General features: G+C 38.7%; 1 protein-coding gene across 3 annotated transcripts in view; it reads right to left on the minus strand.

The window, feature by feature from the left end:
- Nucleotides 1-20264, minus strand: part of TSPAN12 (tetraspanin 12) — a 64893-nt gene that overhangs the window by 34683 nt on the left and 9946 nt on the right. For all 3 annotated transcript variants that reach the window (XM_004741898.3, XM_004741897.3, XM_004741896.3), the window contains 2 exons: nucleotides 16009-16091; nucleotides 14780-14915 (listed from right to left, as the gene is read on the minus strand). In XM_004741898.3, the coding sequence (XP_004741955.1) occupies nucleotides 14780-14915; nucleotides 16009-16091 (219 nt within the window). The remainder of the gene's footprint in view (nucleotides 1-14779; nucleotides 14916-16008; nucleotides 16092-20264) is intronic.

The raw sequence follows: 20264 nt of genomic DNA on the forward strand, positions 1-20264 counted from the left end.
TGAATTAGACAGAAATACATAGAAAATAGAGTTACTAATTCCAAGAAAAACAAAGTTATTATTCCAGAAAGAATAATCAAACCCAGTGTTTCCCTGGCCCAGCTGTGAATAGCATTTACATAATTATAATCTTAAAGACTGAACTATCCGGAGTTATGACGTATCCGTGTTGAAGTGTGACAGGAAGTTTGCATGGGAGGTTGGGGCGTGAGGACAGGACAGGGTGCCAGATCTCCATCTTAATAAGTTCTTCATCGTAAGAGGTCAATGGGTAGTGCTTAAAGCTAAAGACTAAAAGAGTGTGAGAAGAGTTACATAAATAGGAGATTTAGAGATGGGTAAGTAAATTCTCAGGGAATCTGCTAAAACAATATTGAAAGTGGTTACCTCTTAGAGTGGAAAATGGGAAGGTGGAAGACTGTTATTTCTCATAATAAGACTTTGAGAATTAAATTAACTGTAAATTATGAAGCACTCCGGTAAAAGTAAAAGCAAAATTAGAACAAACAATAGTCACGCTGAAGCCTTGACATGAAAAAGAAGAAAGTCGGAGGGGGAAGGATGATCTAGGTTTTACATAGACAAAGTTATTCAAAAGGCTGAAAATTGTAAGTGGCCCAATTATACTTCATGGTTACTGGAACTAAAGGAGGTGGGTGGCAACTGGAAACTTTATGCTCAGGTGCTGTCATCTTTTTGCTCAATGTACCTTCAGTAGTTCAAAATAAGAGTGCTGTAACAGAATACAAAACGTATAGTTAAATGTGATTTATAGACCCAACTCAGAGGTCTCTCTCTTTCACTAGACTGTCTTTGGCAATTAGGACCTCTCCTGCAATATTGCTCATTAAAACCACACATATGGTCTGCTTAAATCAGTGTGAGCTGGAATATTTTCCATGCAAGTACACTTCAGTCACTGAATTATGAAGCTTCGAACTCTATGTTACGTACAATTTCATTCAATGAGGGAGGCCTAGATTTAGTTCACTTTATGGGGAGATATATATGTTTGTATATTCAAGTATGGTGAGTAAATAAAATGAAAAGTATATAAGAGTATATTAAAAGTATACAAAAAATCAAGTATATAACTATATATTCAAATATGTGTATGTGAGTGCACACACACACACACGCACACATAAATGCATGCACAGAGATTTACAAGCACTATATAATTTACTCCTTAAGAAATATTACAAAAACATCATTATTTCTATTTCTTAGAAAGAGAAAATGGAGCCATAGGCAAATTCATCCCCAGCTGAGAGACAACAGACCACTAAGTCTTACGAAGCACAGGTTTGAGGTCAAGCGTCCTAGATTCTGATCCTAGCTTCGCCCCTTAATAGTTGGGCAAACCATTTAACTTTTCTGTGTGTCAGTGTCCTCATCTATGAAATGGGATAACAGTAGTGCCAACCCCATAGTCTGGTCAGCAGAAGTTGATGGCTCAACGCATGTAAAACACCCAACAGTGGCTAGCACATAGCACGTGTTCTATGAGGGACTGTGGTGGTAGTGTTAGCCATACTTCATAAGCCACCATCTCTAGACCCACAACTTCTTACCTTTCTTACCTTTGAGCTGATAGGGAATGATTTAAAACCTTATGGCAGGTGATGGACATTGGGGAGGGTATGTGCTATGGTGAGCACTGTGAATTATGTAAGACTGATGAATCACAGACTTGGACCCCTGAAGCAAATAATACATTATGTGTTAATAAAAAAAAAAAAATGAAAAACCATGTCTCCCTCCTTGATCCTTCCTAGTTGGGGGAAAAAAAATAAAAGACCACCAATAATATCAAAATTCTAAGGATGGCAAAAAATTCTGCTTTTTTTTTCCACCTATGATGGTTATTTAAAGTCATAAAAGCTGCTTCAATTGCAAAGTAAAATCCTTGACAAGTTATATAAAAAATTCCATCTTTTCTTTTTATGTTTTGAACTTATATTAAGTCAGTCAGATCAGCTTCTTCCCAGTAGTAAAATTAATTTTTCCTTTTATTCACATTTTACAATTTTATAATGAAGTCTGGTGCTGTGTAGCCAATGAGTGCTTAACTGTTCATTAAATGGAACTTTCATAAAAACTCTAATAAGAGCAAGTGATTTATTTTCTTTTTATACCTTTAATTCTTTACTGTTAATAACCAATAATAATAAAATTTCTAAGAAAGTAATATTTGTTTTGTATAAAATATCAAATAATTTTCACTTTTGGGAAAATAGATTAATTTTAAATTTTTATTTCTAACTTTTATTAGTCTAATAAAAGCATAAAAGCAATATTTCCTAACAAACAAAGCCAATCAATGTATTGAGCACTTAAATTCAGAGAGTGTTGAATTTTATAAGTAGTTGAGAAATATAGGAAAAATATTTTTGATTACGAAGAATAATTTTATAGAAAATATATTCTATTAATACAAATTAATACAAATACAATCTTCATTCTATCCAGCTTTATAGAGAGAGGAAGCAAAAAAAAAAAAACAAAAACAAAAAAACCCTATATCCAACCTACCACAAATAGACCAGGCACTTATTTTCCCAAACTGTTTTTTTATATTAATGTCAACTGGAAATTAATTTTTATATTAAAACAAAATATAATGTTTTCCCTGAACACCTTTAAATAAATTTCTCTGTGTGAGCAGATAATCAACCAAGTATCACAGAATACTTTCGGTAAGAATATATTTCACTGGGAGAAAAGTAAAAATTATAAACACTGTGGAAGTTATTTTAGCCTGTTACTTTCTTAGTTTATAACTAAAAACTGAGGTCATTTTATCATAAGTAACATTCAAAGTAATTTGAAACTGGAAAAGTCAGATTTGCTTATCTTGGAAAATTAGTACAACCTGAGATTCCCCTCCCTCCAAATACAAATAATTTCAAAATATAACATACTTTACTGGACATTTTAATATTTTAAAAACCCTGTGCCTTTTGACTTCTAGCTACATGCCACATACTCAGCACTTTTAATAAACAAAAAGTTTGATTAAAAGCCTGCATTCATGAAATGATAAATGATAAACTCCAGTCTCTACCCTGTCAAATATTAAACTCTGCAAGATTTCAGCACTAAGTATCCCTATGTCAGTTGTTTATTTTTCCTTTCCTGGTGATTGGAGGTTTAAAAATATTATATTACTTATAGTTAGTAAATAAGAGAATTCCAGTGCCAAATATTTGTACAAGATAATGGAACAGCTGACATTCTGTTAAGAATCCACTGGGACAAAACTACTAACAGTCCAAGAGGACTTGCTGCTTAAAATATACACCCACACAAAGCCTCCGTTTAAGCCTGCTCTCCAAGCGATGTCATAGGTTTGGTACTTTCTGACAGCCAATTAATTATTCACCGTGTTCCATGTCTTTCTACAGATTCTACAGACAACGCAACATTAAATATCCCTTCTTCTCAGAATCATAAATGAAATGAGATCAGTCTAATTTAGGAAAATGCCAGAACTGTAAGCCAATTTTTGAAGAAACACAATCTTGTAACTCCTGAACCCCTGCAGAAATTCAGGGTAAGGCACAAATATATGGGCACGCTGTGGTCCTTTGTCCATGCTTCTGACTGAATAACTATGGAAGAATATTTCTAGTAACTCCTCTTAATGTGCTCCCTTTCAGCGCGTTTGCACTGAGCTGAGCTAATTTCTTTATCAAGGATGTTGCCAAAGCTCAGATTTGTATATACTTGCCTCATGCACTGCTCAAACTATTTGGGAAATGTGTTGCACCAGAATCTGAGGGACTTAGGCAGGGGCTGCGAGTTCCAGGGTCAATGATCTATATCATGGGGGGCAAAACATTAAGGGTGAGGCAGTCAAGGAGCTGGATATGATACCAGACAGCTTCTGCTGCTTTGTAAGCTGGGTCAGCACAGGTCCGCGTGCTTAGCCAGAGCTCCAAAGATTTACAGGGTGTTACTGGTTTCTGAAGTTAGGGCTCTCTTTATATACTTTGGGGCCGTTCCTCAGAATTTGAGACAGGGCTCACCATCACCAGACCCTGAGCAGGAAAGTGCAAACAGGAAGGAGGCTTAGAAATATCCTAAGCGGGGTGCCTGGGTGGCTCAGTGGGTTAAGCCTCTGCCTTCTGCTCCGTCAGGATCCCAGGGTCCTGGGGTAGAGACCTGCGTCGGGCTCTCTGCTCAGTGGGGAGCCTGCTTCCTCCTCTCTCTCTCTCTGCCTGCCTCTCTGTCTACTTGTGATCTCTGTCTGTCAAATAAATACATAAAATCTTTAAATTTAAAAGAAAGAAAAAAGGAAAGAAATATCCGAGGCAACAGTAGCCAAAAGAACACCAGATTCAATTCTCATCCAGAGTGTGCCTCTTACTCAGACCCAACAAATGTGGCCAGATTCTTCCCCAAAACCAGAAGGCCAGGAGCTCCTTCTTGCAGGCACCTTTATGACAACATCTTTTACAAGACAATGATGTGTTATTGGGCAGAAAGAGAGTTTATACTTTAGTATCGGCCGGTAACTTTTGAACCTATATGTAACTATGTCTGTGAAAGTATCTTCCTCTAAACCACAATCTTTTAATTATTTGACCTTTATTTTCAGACAAGATAGGCACTTGAACTTATTTTTGTATGTTCTCCAGAATAATCACAGACCCTATTTGTTAAAGAGTATTAAAATAAAGAGTTCCCTTTAAATTGTACAAATGTATGTATATGAATATTTATTATAAGTACAGAGGTGTGTCTTTTTTTTTCTTGTTTTGATCAATCTGCTCAAGTAAAAACACTTTCTTCCTGAGCCAAAAATATATTTTCTTCCTTAAAAGAAGAAAGCATATGAACATAACTCAATTCACAATCATGCTTAATGTTCAGGGAAAGAAAACCACGTGTGAATAATGATAAAATCTTTAAACTCTCACCAAAGTTGTTCAAACATCAATAATTCAGTCTAATTGAGTGAAGACAAATGGTTTGAATTAAATTGTATGAATTACAGAATGATTTTAAAGAAATGCACCCTTGTCAGAACAAATATTTGAGCTATATCTATGCTGAAAACTAGAAATCCTCCAAGACCTGCTTTTATAAACAGACCAATGATCATTCGAAGGGAGCAGATCCATTATCTGTGGGTAAATGCTTCATGGGCTTGAGAAGTTTGTTCTTGAGCAAGTTAAGCAGTTCTACAATAATCCTCTGATACCAGCCATTTATTTATGAAACCTTTTCTCCCTGAAGGCTGGAAAATTCCTGTGGCACTCCAAAGAACTACTGTTCTAACCCTTCCCCCACGCATCCTTAAACCTGGCTTGTCTCCCTGAGGGCACCTTAGCCCAGCACCCAGTTTCCTGGTGCCTACTTCAGCTGGATAACCATGTTTTTGCTATGACCCCTGAACTAAACACATCCAGATTAACAGAATTTTTTTTTAAGATTTTATTTATTTATTTGACAGACAGAGATCACAAGTAGGCAGAGAGAGAGAGGGGAAGCAGGCTTCCCGTTGAGCAGAGAGCCCAATGTGGGGCTTGATCCAAGGACCCTGAGATCATGACCTGAGCTGAAGACAGAGGCTGAATCCACTGAGCCACCCAGGTGCCCCCAGAACTTTTTAAAATAAATACACATCTTAAAAAAAACTCTAAGATGAAAGATAGACTTCCCCATCTGAATACCTTTATTTCTTCATCAGTAAAGGCACACTGTTAGAATAAAATATGTCTTCCATTCTCTCTTCTATCATTAAAAAAAAGGTTTTCTAAGGGGTGCCTGGGTGGTTCAGTGGGTCAAGCATCTGACTCTTGATTTCAGTTCAGGTCGTGATCTCAGAGTCCTGAGATGAAGCCCCATGTCGGTCTCTGAGCCCACCAGATCCTTGAGATTTTCTCTCCCTCTGCCCCTCTTCAGCCCCCACCCCACTGCCGCTGTGCGTGCATTCTCTAAATAAATAAATTAATAAAATCAATCTTTATAACAAACAAACAAAAAGTTATCTAAGTGTGAGGCTCCTTTAGCCCCGAGTGGCTAAAACCAGGTAGCTATTTTCTCCCAGGTACAGGAGCAGAAGGCTCTGAAACAAGTAAGAAGCATTAAATAGCAAAAGAGAGATCATATGACTCCTAGGCTCACAGAACTTCCAACGGCAGAGCAGGTATGCATAACATTCAAGACTTTCCAGAATCTGGTTAAAGCTCACATAGCCAACTCTCCGCCCTGCATACCTGGCACATATTTACCTTATGACTGACAAATGCCCTTCTCCTAACACATCAGGAGCTTCCAAGTCCTATCACAACTGCCCTCTCCACCAGCCTTTCGGTTCCTCCAAAATACCTTCTCCCTGAGCAGGGACCCTGTTGTAAGCCCCTGCCTGCCTCTGTCTCCCAATTCATCCCTCATCTGCCCCCCCTGATGAAAAGTCAGGGAAAACCACACTTATTTTAGACTAACTCAAATATATTGCTCAACAAATGCTAAGTGATACCACAACAGTAGTTATACATTTCAAATAAACTTTAGTGTTTCTGTCACGTGAGTGGAGAAGATTCATTTTAATCTGAGCACATAACCAGGTCCTGTTATCACCCTTTATCTGATAAAAGGGGAATACATATGGATCATAATTCTGAAAAAGTATTCTAAATCTATGAAATTCCATGAAAAAAGAAACCTTTAATTCATAAGCTATTACTTCATCACCAACTTAATGAGACATTGCATATAAAGTAAATCTTAAACATCATTTTTCTAAGAAGTTTCTCTGAAAGCTACTTTCCTCATTGGCTGAAATGACACTTCTCTGTCTTTTTACCTGCGTTCACTTGCCCTCTTGTTTTAACTCTGTACTTTTAGAGAACCGTTTCCGAGTCATCTAGACAGCCACAGGATTTTAAAGGAACATCTACTGTTTTACATTTGCCAAGGGAAGTCAACCGACTGACAAAGCAGGAGCAAATGACGGAGAAAACCCACCACACAACTGCTGAATTCGCCTCCAAGGTACCGTTTGCTGAGTGGGCGACCACACTCCTGGATAGGACGGACCTTTCAGTTGCATGTGTTGCCACAGAGATACCTGGATTTAAATGCTGTGCAGACTAATGACATTTGCCAAATTAATGGATAGACATGTACATGGCTTATATTTAACTGACGCTATTTCAAACAAATATTAAGAAACAACATATAACGAAGCTTAAAATGTTTACCACAACAGAGTACACCTAAATTATGCATGGGTCAGAAATATAAAAGCTTGGGGCACCTGAGTGGCTCAGTGGGTTAAGCCTCTGCCTTCAGCTTAGGTCATGATCTCAGGGCCCTGGGATCAAGCCCCGCATTGGGTTCTCTGCTCAGAGGGAAGCCTGCTTCTCCCTCTCTCTCTGCCTGCCTCTCTGCCTACTTGTGATCTCTGTCAAATAAATAAATAAAATCTTTAAAAATATATACATAAAAGCTTGAACTGTTCACACTTTGAACCGCGAAATAAGCAAAAAGTCCAACAAGCACTCAAAAATCCTGTCACAAAGACCCAATGCTAAGGGCCGGAATATCACAGAGTTGTCCAGGGTCCCCGTCTCGGACACACTAACTTTAAAGACATCTGCTTATGTGCTTTTCTGGGGCATAATTAGAGTCAGTCAAACCAACATGACTTGAGGAAACAAAAGAGGTCACGGAATTCTGTGCTGGGCTTCTGTGCATATGAAAGCAAGTGGTGAAAACCGAGCTTCTGGACCCAGAAACACTTGCATCACCTTCAGTTTCCTCTGCCTGAGACCTTTTGTGAGTTTAACAACTAACTTTGAAAACGATAGCTTTTAAAGAATTCACAATAAAGAAATGTCACAATAATCTGTATGTGTTGAAGGGATGTGTTTCGATCATAGGGAAAGTGCATAAACGTAGAATAATAGCTCATTTCCTGATGTCAAGTAATACAAATATTACTTGCACGTGCAATTAAATGTATCCATAATTCTTTTTCAGCAAGGTCTACTGGACTCAGCCACCTTCCATCCAGTCCCCAAAGTCTTAGTTCAGACCCCAGCTATGGCTTCGAAGACCCCTGTGTCACTACTAACAGGGCTTCTCAGGGTCTTCAGCCCTAAATGCCAGAAAAACCCATGGGCTCTTCATAGCCCCAGGGACATCAGACTCTCTCCTACAAAGATCTTCACAATCGGACTACTACATGTGCTTCTCGCTGTGCACTGACACTACAGTGTCACATCTAAGTTGCCTAAACTTGCCATGTTCCTTTACTCCTCTGTGTCATTGCACACTCCGTGTGGTTCTAAAGCCCCTTGCCCCCCTGTCTCCATGAGAAACCTCGGACACATTTTCAGTAACTTTTCTAAGTAGCTCAGATAAAGACCTTCCTTGGAAACCTGCTGGAAGTCTCCAACTGCTCCTTAATCTGTGTTCCCACACTTATTTCTTTATAACTTTCATGCTGTATTTCGCTTGTTATTTTTTTTGTATTCTCCCCTTTCCCCTTGTATCTCCAGGGTCGACCACAGAGCGGGTACACGATATCTGCTTAAGGAGGGAAAGAGGAAAGAAACAGGGATTAGGAGGGAAGAAGGGGAGAAGGGAAAGGAGAAAGGCTGGACTCTTTGACAAAAGAAGAGGGAACTGTGGCAGAATTGTTAGAGGTTCTTTTATGATAAGGACATTAAAAGATTATATTTTCAAAGGTTAATTGACTACTGAATGCCTTGGAATTATAAATGAAGCATACTTAAGTCTTACAGAAATAATGCTGATAATTAATTAAATGTATTGTAACAGTAGCTTGGTGGAGTGAAACAGCACAGGCCCCTAGCAAGGGCTGTATTTGAATGCTAATGATAGCAACTAGGGGCTGTATATCTTTGGGCAGCTTTCCTTCCCCCATCTCTAAAATAAGTCTAACCATATAAAATCGCAGAGAACAGAGTAAAACACCGAGCAGATGCTGAAGATGTGGTCAATCATATGATGGACCTCGACTGAGAAACATATTTGCTAGGCTATCGCCCAAAATCATAAAAAGAAAATAAAAAAGCTATTTAACTTAATAGTTTAATTTTAACTCAATTGCTTATGACTAGCTATATAATTATAAAATTTATAACTACTTGAAAGAAGCCCTTAAATGGAGAGTCTGTAGAAAAGTATTATTTCAAGATCATCTGGTTTTACATGACGACTTCAACCAACAGAAGAACCAAGGATGGTTCATATCCTCATGGCCATTAAAAATTTACTTGATTTTCGGGGCACCTGGGTGGCTCAGTGGGTTAAGCCACTGCCTTCAGCTCAGGTCATGATCTCAGGGTCTTGGGATCGAGTCCCGCATCGGGCTCTCTGCTCAGCGGGGAGCCCGCTTCCCTCTCTCTCTCTGCCTGCCTCTCCATCTACTTGTGATTTCTCTCTGTCAAATAAATAAATAAAATCTTTAAAAAAAAAATTTACTTGATTTTCATTAAGGGAATCATTTCAATCTGGTTCAATCACAGTATATTTTAAGAAAGCTTTATAAGTGCTTCCATATAATCACTAGCCATATGCAAATGTTCTGGGATAATAAAACTGGATTTAAAAAAAAAAAAAAAAAAAAACCTTCCCTTGGAAACACAAGGTCCTTGGTCTTAAACGTATGAAGTGCTTCCAAGGTAGGTTCTGACCAGTGCTTGACTAAACTGGTTTGCGGGAGGTAGAATGTAGATTAGCATCACACTCTGACAAGTGACGATCTCCTGATGGCTACATTCAGCTGTTGATCTCCTGATGGCTACATTCAGCTGTTGTCGATATTGTAAACATGTCTGCTCAATCTGTTTACATTCCCCTGAGCTGGCTCCACTTTCCTAATGCCTATGTTAATAGGAAGGTAGGATTGCAGTAACAAATGAATTTCATTTAGTCTACAGCTAAAAGCCTTGGGAGTACCCAACTAAGGTTTAAAACCAATTTCCATTAGCTTCCATTTGTCTTCAAAAAAGAGAAGGAATTTCTGTTATTAAAATCACTCTGAAAATCATGGCATATTCAAGTTTATTTTCCTACTCATTTTTGCCTTGTTTTCATAATATAATTAGAATTTAATTATTCCTATAAATATAAAAGATATATTCTTATAAATACATAAAAGTTTCTGTTCTATGACAACTTCACATTTATTAAGAACAAATCCAGTTAGAGTAGGGTTGCCAGATTAAGCAAACAAAATTCCTAGATGCCTATTTAAATCTGAGTTTCAGATACACAATATATAATGTTCTGTAGATATAAATCCCAAATAATGCATGGAACATGCTTCTACTAAAATATTATTTGTTGCTTATCTGAATTCCAAATTTAATTGTACGTCCTGCATCCAATATGGGTACCTTATATGGGGACCGTAAATTAAGGCATTTTAACAACTTACAACCATAATTCAATAGAAGGGTGAAAGTTCATGACCAAAGTTCACCAGAAATGTTTTCCTGTGGGTGGCCTCTTGCCTGCCCAGTTGTTGGTATTTGGGGGGAGTGTTGTGAGGGGAGGGCAGGTTGGTTATAAAGACTTGTTTCGAGAGTCTCCCACATTTTCTTGATCAGTCCAATGAATAAAGATGTTCTGACTTTTGCCTGAGCAGCTCCACTGCCTGACTGGTTTTTGGTAATCATTCAGAAGATATGGCAATCTCAGGAATACTGGTTGTCTTTTTGTTTTGTTTTGTTTTGAGGTACTGGTTGTGTTAAAGAAACAAAAACAACAAAAAACAAACTTCTTCCCGCTAGTCTTATTTACAAGTGAAACAAGACTTCTAATACAGGAAAATGAACGAGTTGGATTGAAGGTACTGGACTTCTTTAAATATTGATTAAGATAATAAGCTAAAGGGCACAAGAAGAAAACGTGAGAGTGTTGCATGCAAATATTTGCCAAAGACCTAACATCCTGACATATTTTGCATTAATGTCCCTCCACTCCTTTATGCAGCCTTTTCCCCTTAAGGATAAAGAACAAACAGGGTTGACGGAGGGAGTTGGCTGGGGGTGAGCTAAAGGGATGGTGGGGATTAAGGAGGGCACTTTTTATGATGAGCCCTGGGTGTTCTATGTAAGTAATGAATCACTAAATTCTACTCCCGACACCAATATTACACCATATGTTAACTAATTAGAATTTAAATTAAAACTTGGGGGGAAAAAGAAGTCGTTCTTCTTGAAGTGGAACCCTATCTAAGAGTCAAGCTCCTCCTTTTTTTCATTTTATTTTATTTTATTGCTTTTAAAGATGATCATTTTCATATGGGGTTTTAACAATTTCAGTATAGATCCAAACAATAAACCTGCTTGACATCAACCCTGGTGTTCAAATAACATCCAAAGATAAGGTGGTGAGGATGGTAGTTTACTTCTTGCACCAAAATGAAGATCTGCTTTGATTCTACAGTAATTACAGTTTAGTGGGTCAGTCTCCTTCTTAAAAATCTCACTCTGTTCATGCCTTCCTAGCTCCATCTTCCCTCTGAGATGCTGGCTGCTCCTACTTGCACTGTTCTAATGTCCTGTCCATTATTCGGTGTAATAAACATTTATTAAAGCTACAGGCAGGGGTGCCTGGGTGGCTCAGTGGGTTGGGCCACTGCCTTCGGCTCAGGTCATGATCTCAGGGTCCTGGGATCGAGTCCCACATCGGGCTCTCTGCTCGGCAGGGAGCCTGCTTCCTCCTCTCTCTCTCTCTCTCTCTGCCTGCCTCTCTGCCTACTTGTGATCTCTGTCTGTCAAATAAAATAAATAAAATATTAAAAAAAAAAAGAAAGGTGGGAGTTTGCCATTGGGAAACAATGGAAGCCCTTAGGCTGTGCTAGGGATTTTGACAAAGGAGGTTAGGGAAGCACTCATGATCTCTTAGACTTTGAAGGAAAAAAAAAAAAAGCTACAGGCAAGATAAATAGTTCATATTATCAAGTTGTCTGTAGTCTGATAGTTTGAGCTTGTTATAAAAAATATATATAATTAGGAAAATGTGCTAGGCTTCAAAGGTTGAGAAGCATCTACTAGAGACATCGGTAAAGGCCCAATGAAAATGGGTTTGGCAGTCCAAAACGTTGAGGTTTGGATCAAAGCTCCACCCATTATTGCTGAGTGACTTCGGACAAATTACTGAACGTCTCTGAACCTCATTTATAATTATCTACCTTAGATAACTGTTACCAGGTTGAAGAAATAAAAAGATCATACAAAAATGTTTTACATAATGTGAGAAACATTTGTAAGTACTTAGGAAAAGGCAGCAGCTATAAAGTAAAATAGTGAAGCTGTTAAAAATATATTGTACTGGACTGCCATGGTTTGAAGAGCATATTCTCCATTTACTAGCTAACTCAGGCAGAGTGACAATTCTGTGCCTCTTTTCCTCATCTGTATCATGAAAATAACAGTATCTATCTCACTAGGATTGTGGAGGAGACAAAATTGATTCGTTCATATAAAACTCTTCATATAAACTACTTTATCATCATCATCTTTGCCATTATTATGGTTGCAGTCCCCCATGTCACCTTTGCATCATAAGCTTCTTTCCAGCCTCACAAACTAGACTCTCATCACAGGTAACCATGACTCTTCCTACCTCAAGCAAAGACCAAATTAGTTCTTCGTCAACTTGCTTTACTAGCATTCAAGCAGCCTAACGGAACGCATAAATGGTTCTAAAATGTGTTCCTAAAAGTCTTTGAGGTTCTATGAAATATGTTAACCCACCCCGCCCCAACCCACAGTCCAGGGACCATCCAGAATCACACAAGCTGGAGACAGGGGGAAGACAGTTATTCTTAAATTGTTGTGTAAATCAGACAGCATTCTAAGATTGTGATTTTTGTTTTTTTAAGATTTTATTTATTTATTTGACACACACACAGAGAGAGAGAGAGAGAGAGAAAGCACAGCAGGGAGAGCAGCAGGCAGAGGGAGAGGGAGAAGCAGGCTCCCCAATGAGCAGAGAGCCAGATGCAGCTCTCCCAGGACCCTGAAATCATGACCTGAGCTGAAGGCAGACACTTAACCAACTGAACCACCTGGGATCCCCTAAGATTGCAGTTTTAAAAAAGGACTCTGAGAGTGGGGCACTTTGGTGGCTCAGTCAGTTGAGCATCAGACTCTTGATTTTGCTCAAATCGTTATCTCAGAGTCATGGGATCAAGCCCTGCATCAGGCTCCGTGCTGAGTGCAGAATCTGCTTGGGATTCTCTCCCTCTGCCCCTCTCTCTGCTCTCAATCTCTCCCTCTTGCTCTCTCTAAAATAAATAAGTAAATAAAATTAAGGGAAAAAAAGGATTCTGAGACTTTTTTAAAGTTCAATATACCTTCTCTGACCTTTAAACTGTAAGTTTCATATAAAGTAAGACCTTGAGTTGATGTTTAAATTATTGTCCAAATATCTTAAATGGCAAAATAAGATTCCAAACCCTTCTGGCATGCTCCTCCCTGTATACTAAAATAGAGAAAAGTAAGGTCTAGGCATGCTCCCCTCCCTGAGTGAGCACTCTCTGTCTCCCAATCATGGACCTAAAGAGTCCATGGAGCCAAGACTTAGCCTCCAAAAAGCCAACTAATACATTCACACAGGTTGCTTCTGTGAAATTCAAAGTTTTAGTTCAGCTTCACACTGAGATTCTGTTGTAATTGGCTTGGGATGGGAGCCAGTCAAGCCCTGGTGTGCAGGAGCTGACCCCCGAGAGAACCGATTTGTGCCCATCTCTCCCCAGCTCTGCATTCAGTGACACCACGTTGGTGGCTGGAAACCAACCACATATTTAGCTCATGGAAATCTTCAAAGGCTACAAATCAGGATTTTTTTTCTGCTCAGATATCCAGCATATTAGCACCCCATTAAAATGTTCGTTTACATTCCCTATAAGAATTTAATGCACGGCTAGCATGGAGAACTATTGAGAAGAAAGGAATATATCTAATGAATTAATTCTTCCAGAATCTGAGATATCTGTGATTATTACATGGTCGCAGCTTTTCTATCTGGTGCCACGAACATGCAATATTTTATACACTCATTGTGCTCATACACACACACACACACACACACACACACACACATATGAGCTGAAAATTTAAATTAACTCAAATGTTTAATGTTAAAAGAGAGTTTCCTAATTTTTGAATTAGAAGTTGAATCTTAAATTTTAGCATCATAGAATTTGAGTGCTGAAGGGAATTTAAGAAGAAATCTGCTCCAACTCTTTCAGAATCAAAACAAAACCCTCTATGATTATGGAAAACCAAGACTCCCATTTACCCACTAATCTATGTAAACGCAGTACTGGGATTTTAATATCTATCCTGAGTTCACCACCTGAATTTCCACATAGGTTTTTATGGTAGGCTTGTTTACAAAAAGAAGAGAGAGAGAGAACGAAGTGTTCTGTCATAACTTCTTTGTTCTAGTCCCGAGGGGCCTGTCCGGGTGGTAATAAGGTCCATGATACAAGGAAACAACTCATACTTTCAAATGAAAATATCCACACATAGCCTGAGTGAAATAATTAAACAGCATTCACATTTCCATACCTCATCATTTGAGTACAACAAATACGTGTGCTGAAATCATCTCTCATGGAAAGAACGCTTCCCTTCTCACAGGATGTTGAACAATTACCACAGATTAGAGAACTGCTATCACGGTTCCCTAAGCACGTAATCCTGTGCACTGATGAAAAAATAATACAGTACTGGTTGGTCTTTTCACCCATAATAAAGAGAAGATGTAAACACCATACCCATGCAAGAAGCAACAGATTTCTTTTCACTGTTCCACAGTATCCTAACATCCCCACGATGATAAGGAAGCAGCAAACAGCAATCATGACTGGGTGAACGACAGGAAAATAAGTCAAGATGACAGCCTCCTCTACCCTGAAAGAAGAACAATGATGTCACATTACACATAAAATATAACCGAAATGCACCTACGACACAGTACAAGACACAACGGAGATTCATGTTCATAATCCTTTAAATCGTCCTGCCTCAAAGCTGACGACTGTGTAGCTATTTTCAAAATCACTGCGCTATCACTGATTTGCTTGCTTGTCTTGTTTTTGTTTCATTTCGTTACGTTTTTTTATACAAGTGGTAGCATTTCTACCTCAACTCATGTAAAATACCTTATAAGATGGGGTCCCCAATAAGAAGTCCAGCTACTATCAGCTCTGAAGCTTTAGCCTGGGGAGTGGGGGAGAAAGAGGCCCCGCTGTATCCCAGCTGAGAAGAGTTTCTCTCTTCTCTGACCTGGCCAGCACCTCTTCTGGGCCCTCCCCCAAAACCACGGATCCTCCCCCAAATGCAAAAGACTGCTGTGTCAAAGGAAATTGGTCTCTATTAAAAGAAAGAGGAAGGGAGGTGATTTCTGCTGGAAAACCATGAAAAAATCATTAACTAGAATCATACTAGTAAGAGTACTAAAACAAAAATCAGCCATTACTGTGTGCTTAGCTCCCCTGTGCTAAGGACTTTACAAACATGTACCTCAGTCCATTCACCAGACGTTTTAGAGCCATATATGTGGAGTCCGCATTCAGTTATGAGGAAATGGAGACTGGGAGAAGTTAAGTGATTTGCCCCTTGTGATATTAGTGGATTAACCTTTTGACATTTGAAAGGAAAATGGCAATGTTGAGTTTGGTTTTTCCTTAGCTGAGGGAGATGAAGGAAAGAAGGTTGGCAGTAGTTTTCTTTCAGAAAAGTAGCTATGCTGTCCTTTATGCACCAACATGATGTGGCTGCCACACTGTTCAGAGGCCAGGCAACTGGCACCACCGTACCCAGAAATGTTTTCTAGAACAAGTGTCATACCTTAAAGAGAATGCTAGAAAATGCAACTGTCTGTAACAAAGGTTATTGATCATGGGAGAGCATTATCATCTAAACAGCTGAGGGCAAAATGACTTAGAAACTAGGGTCTAAGGAAACCTGATGAAAGAAAGCAACCATTGATTATGAAGCCTACCTTGTTTCTGCAGTTAATGTCAGAACATTATTGAGGTAGTCCCTCATCCAAGCAGAAACTGCCAGCACACTGATGGACATTAACTGGAAAGGAAAAAAAAATACCAATTGGTGATCAAGGATTTATACAACATTCTCTGCAGGATTAATCATTCAAGCAATTAAGGATTTTTTTTCTTACATGATTATTATGCTTTTTTCCAATTACTGTTTAGAAATTCACTATTGTTATAAATATCTGTCATTTCATTTTGTAATCCTGCCATAGTCACTAAAGAGAATGTCACCGGAGGAGGACACAGATAGCTCAACAATTGAATGTCTGATTCTAGGTTCAAGTCAGGAACTGTACAAGATGAAGAGGCCACAAAATGACTAAATTATTAGATGTACAAGATGAGCCTAAAACACGTCATACAAAATAACAAGGAAGCCATCAAATCCATACTATTGTTGTTGCCAAGAAAGTCACAAGAGAACTTGAAAGAGTTACCACTGGATAAAGGTCAAACAGTTTGGGCATCAAAATAACAGTAATAATAATAATAAATGCAATGATTTGAAATATCAATTACGCTAAAATCTGTGAATGGATAATAATACTTAAAACTCACTTGTCACCTTTGTAGGATGGTGGACATTCAACTCAATATTCAGAAAACTGGTATGAATCCAATTTTTAATCCTACATTTCCTATACAAACTAAAGAAAGAATCAAAGACTTCATGAAAGTTTTTATAGAATTTCTGCTAATACATGCAGAAAGCATTAAAAGAATATTACTATTTACAACCCTTATTGAAATAATGGATCTCTAGGCAAAGATCCTCAATGACTACCTAAGTTATTATGTAAGTAGTTCTCCGTCCTGCCTGTGCATTAAAGTCACCTAGGACTTCTTAAAAAAATAAAACAAAACAAACAAACAAGAACCACTCTGAATGAGCCCAGAACCACCCTGGATGAATTCTTGAAAGTAGGGCAAAGGCATGAGAAATGTGTAAGGCTCCACAGATGTTCTAATGTGTACTCAGGGCTGAGAACTGCATAATGTAAAATATGCATAAAACTGCATAACTTCTAGAACAGGGAGATCACACTGAAGTAATATACCGGCCCCCACTGATTAGTTTTAGTATTACAAGAAGAGATAATGTGCCTCCCCCCACAAAAGTGAGGCAATCAGAAGTATTTGAAGTATTTTTACCAAAAAGTCAAACCTGCATCTACCCAAGCCTCCAGCTCTAACTATCAGTTTATGGGAAATACAGGGAAAAGATTGAAACTTGTTAAAGGCCACTGTGGGGATGCAATGAGCAAAATCAAGAATATGAAAAATAATCACAGGACAAATGATCTGGTTTCTTTAATTTAAAAAACTGGCCATGTGGAAAAAAAAGAGGGAATGAGAAACTATTATAAATTAAAAGAAATTTAAGAGATTACCCAAATGCAGTATGTTGACCTTGTTTAGCTTCCAATTCAAACAAAACAGCCGCAGAGAGACCTTTATACGACAGAGGATGTTTTCACATGACTGGGTACTTGAAAATGTTAAGAAGTTGTTGTTTTAGATAAGACAATGATATGAAGATTTTTTTTTTAAAGGATCCTTATGTATATGCTTTAAATTTTCCATACTTAAAAAAAAAAACACGGTTTTTTTTGTTTTTTTTTTTTTTAAAAGCAACAATGTAGAGCACATTCAAAATGAGTCTGGGAAGCTTTTCAAAAAGTTGAAGGTTAACCCCTAAATTCTGAAGATCTTTCCTATTTAGATGGAAATTTTTCTAACGTGTGCCTTATCCTTATCTTAAGAATTTAATTTGACTTGAATTTGATTTTTCATTTCTGGCATCTCAGTGAACATCAATTACCATTATGCATTATAGATTTCGCTTTTAAATACAGAAATAATGAATACACAAGACAGGAATGGGTCTATAGTGACTCAAACCATGCTCGTGAAAACGCTTTCTGGATAAAGGCCCCAAGGCAAACAGAACAGGCAGATCTCTGTGACCTCTTGTACAGTGAAATATGGCTACCTGCTTGGAAAATCAGCTAGTGAATCCGCTCATTCTTCATCCAGTGGCAAATATTTACTCAGTACATACTGTCTGCCTTGAAATTGTCTGTACTAGATTTGGAGACCCAACAATGAATAAGAGATGCTAGATCTCAGCCTTTGTGAAGCTCCTTGTGGGACACAAGGAATAAACAGATAAGGCAGATAATTATGGACTATAAGTAGTACGATGCAGCACAGGAAAATGAAGTGATCTGTTCAAGGTCTTATAGACTCTAAATGGCAGAGCAGAGATTCAAATCCAAGCCTTTGCTTTAGGCTTAGTCACTAAGTCCCTTCCACATTTAGAAATGAGCATATTAATTTCCACAGGGAGGAGACTAGCCTGCACGAGCCGGTTCTTTTTTGAAAAGGGGAGGGATAGAATGGGGGTAGTCTGTAGTGGCCAGGCTAAGACTGAATGTCTTAAGTATATTCTTTGGTGAACAGAGTCTCAGGGGTCAATGGCCTAAAACAGAGTAAGGATCCTGGGACCACAGTTCAGAGAAGAATAAGGCCAGTTATTACTATCCTCACTCCTGATGGGATAAAAACAGATGATAAACTTAATAAAAGTTACACAGTGGGTCAACCGCAGTTTATCAAGCATGCTTCTAGCTTCTGTGAATTTGATGCTTTACCATCTGCTCTGTAGGTTCGGGCTGGACACACCTGGGTCTGAACAAATTGATAACGTACCTGAGCCCCCCTGCCTTGGCTGCCTGCCCTCTGCCACCCTCGGGAGGAGTCTTTCTCCCAGGTTCTCACTTCCCATTTTCCAATACAAACCAACCAATCCAGACCCCACACCCAACCGCCTCAGTTATTGTGGGCTCTCCCTCTGGACCACTCTACAACTGCTGTAATTACCCCAAGGTCTAGGTGCCAGACAATCGAGGAAAGCCCCTGTACTCCAGCGGCTGCTCAAAGTATTTAAACTAGACAATCCCAAACCTACTTGCTTTGTCTGGCCTGTTCCTTGTTTTTGTTTGTTTGTTTATTAACATATAATGTTGGCCTGTTCCTTGTTGATGTAACCACAGTAAAAGTACAAGGCCAGTCCCTCTCTTATGGTCTTGAGATGGACCCCAACGCTTCCCCTCTCAGCCCTTGTGATGAGACACGTACTGTCTTGCACACATGATCTGTGAGTATAATAAACTATCTTTTCAATGGCAGTCATCTGATCTGTTGGCTTCTCTATACCTGATAATAATAGAACCTATTAAAATGCACAGGGCTAGCAGGGTACCTGGACCACACGACTAAATCTGAACCTACGTGCTCTCCCTCTACTTGGCTGTATGTGGACCTTTAAATACCTTGTAAGTTTCATGGGGGAACAGGAAAGTCTATTAATGTGCTATTTTATGTAATTACCTCAAATTCTTTTTTTCTTTTTTTAATACTTTTTTAAGAAGATTGTATTTATTTATTTGACAGAGAGATACAGCAAAAGAGGGAACAGAAGCAGGCAGAGTGGGAGAGGGAGAAGCAGGCTCCCCACTGAGCAGGGAGCCCATTATAGACCTCGATCTCAGGACCTTGGGATCATGACCTGAGCCAAAGGCAGACCCAACCAACTGAGCGACCCAGGTGTCCCTAATTACTTCAAATTCTTGCCAATTACAAATAATTCCTTTCTTTATCATTCTTTAATGTAATAACTCATCTTGGTTTCTCCATCCTCTAATTTCTTATAGGCTGTTTAGCTAATTTTCAATACCATAGTTCTGAGACAGGTATCCATAAATTAACAGATTCTTTATTTTGGCATAGTCTGTTATCAGTGGTCATTTATACACTGTTTTTCCATTTATAACAAAAAATGTATAATTCTTCCACGTGGTATATTCCAAAACATTTCTGGCAGCATAGAATGGTTAAGTGCATGGGTTTTGAAGTAGTTCTTCTATTCAAAAAATATATCTCGATCAACTGCTCTTGGCCAGGTCCATTGTGATGTGCTGGAGATACGTGGTACGGCAGTAACCAGCACCATCTCTAGGCTATGGTGAAATTTACTAAAAGGACACACATTAGCCAAGACATCAAAGATGTAAATGTGTAACCGCAAACTGTAGTAAGCCCTGGGAAGGAATAATACAAGTTGCTCTAAGCCTCCTTTGTGTGATGCCTGACCTATTCCATGGAGCCAAAGGGACATCTCTCAGAGACGAAGATCTGA

Source organism: Mustela putorius, unplaced genomic scaffold (assembly GCF_011764305.1).
Source record: "Mustela putorius furo isolate JIRA1106 unplaced genomic scaffold, ASM1176430v1.1 tig00003845_pilon_pilon_pilon, whole genome shotgun sequence".
Classification (NCBI taxonomy): domain Eukaryota; kingdom Metazoa; phylum Chordata; class Mammalia; order Carnivora; family Mustelidae; genus Mustela; species Mustela putorius.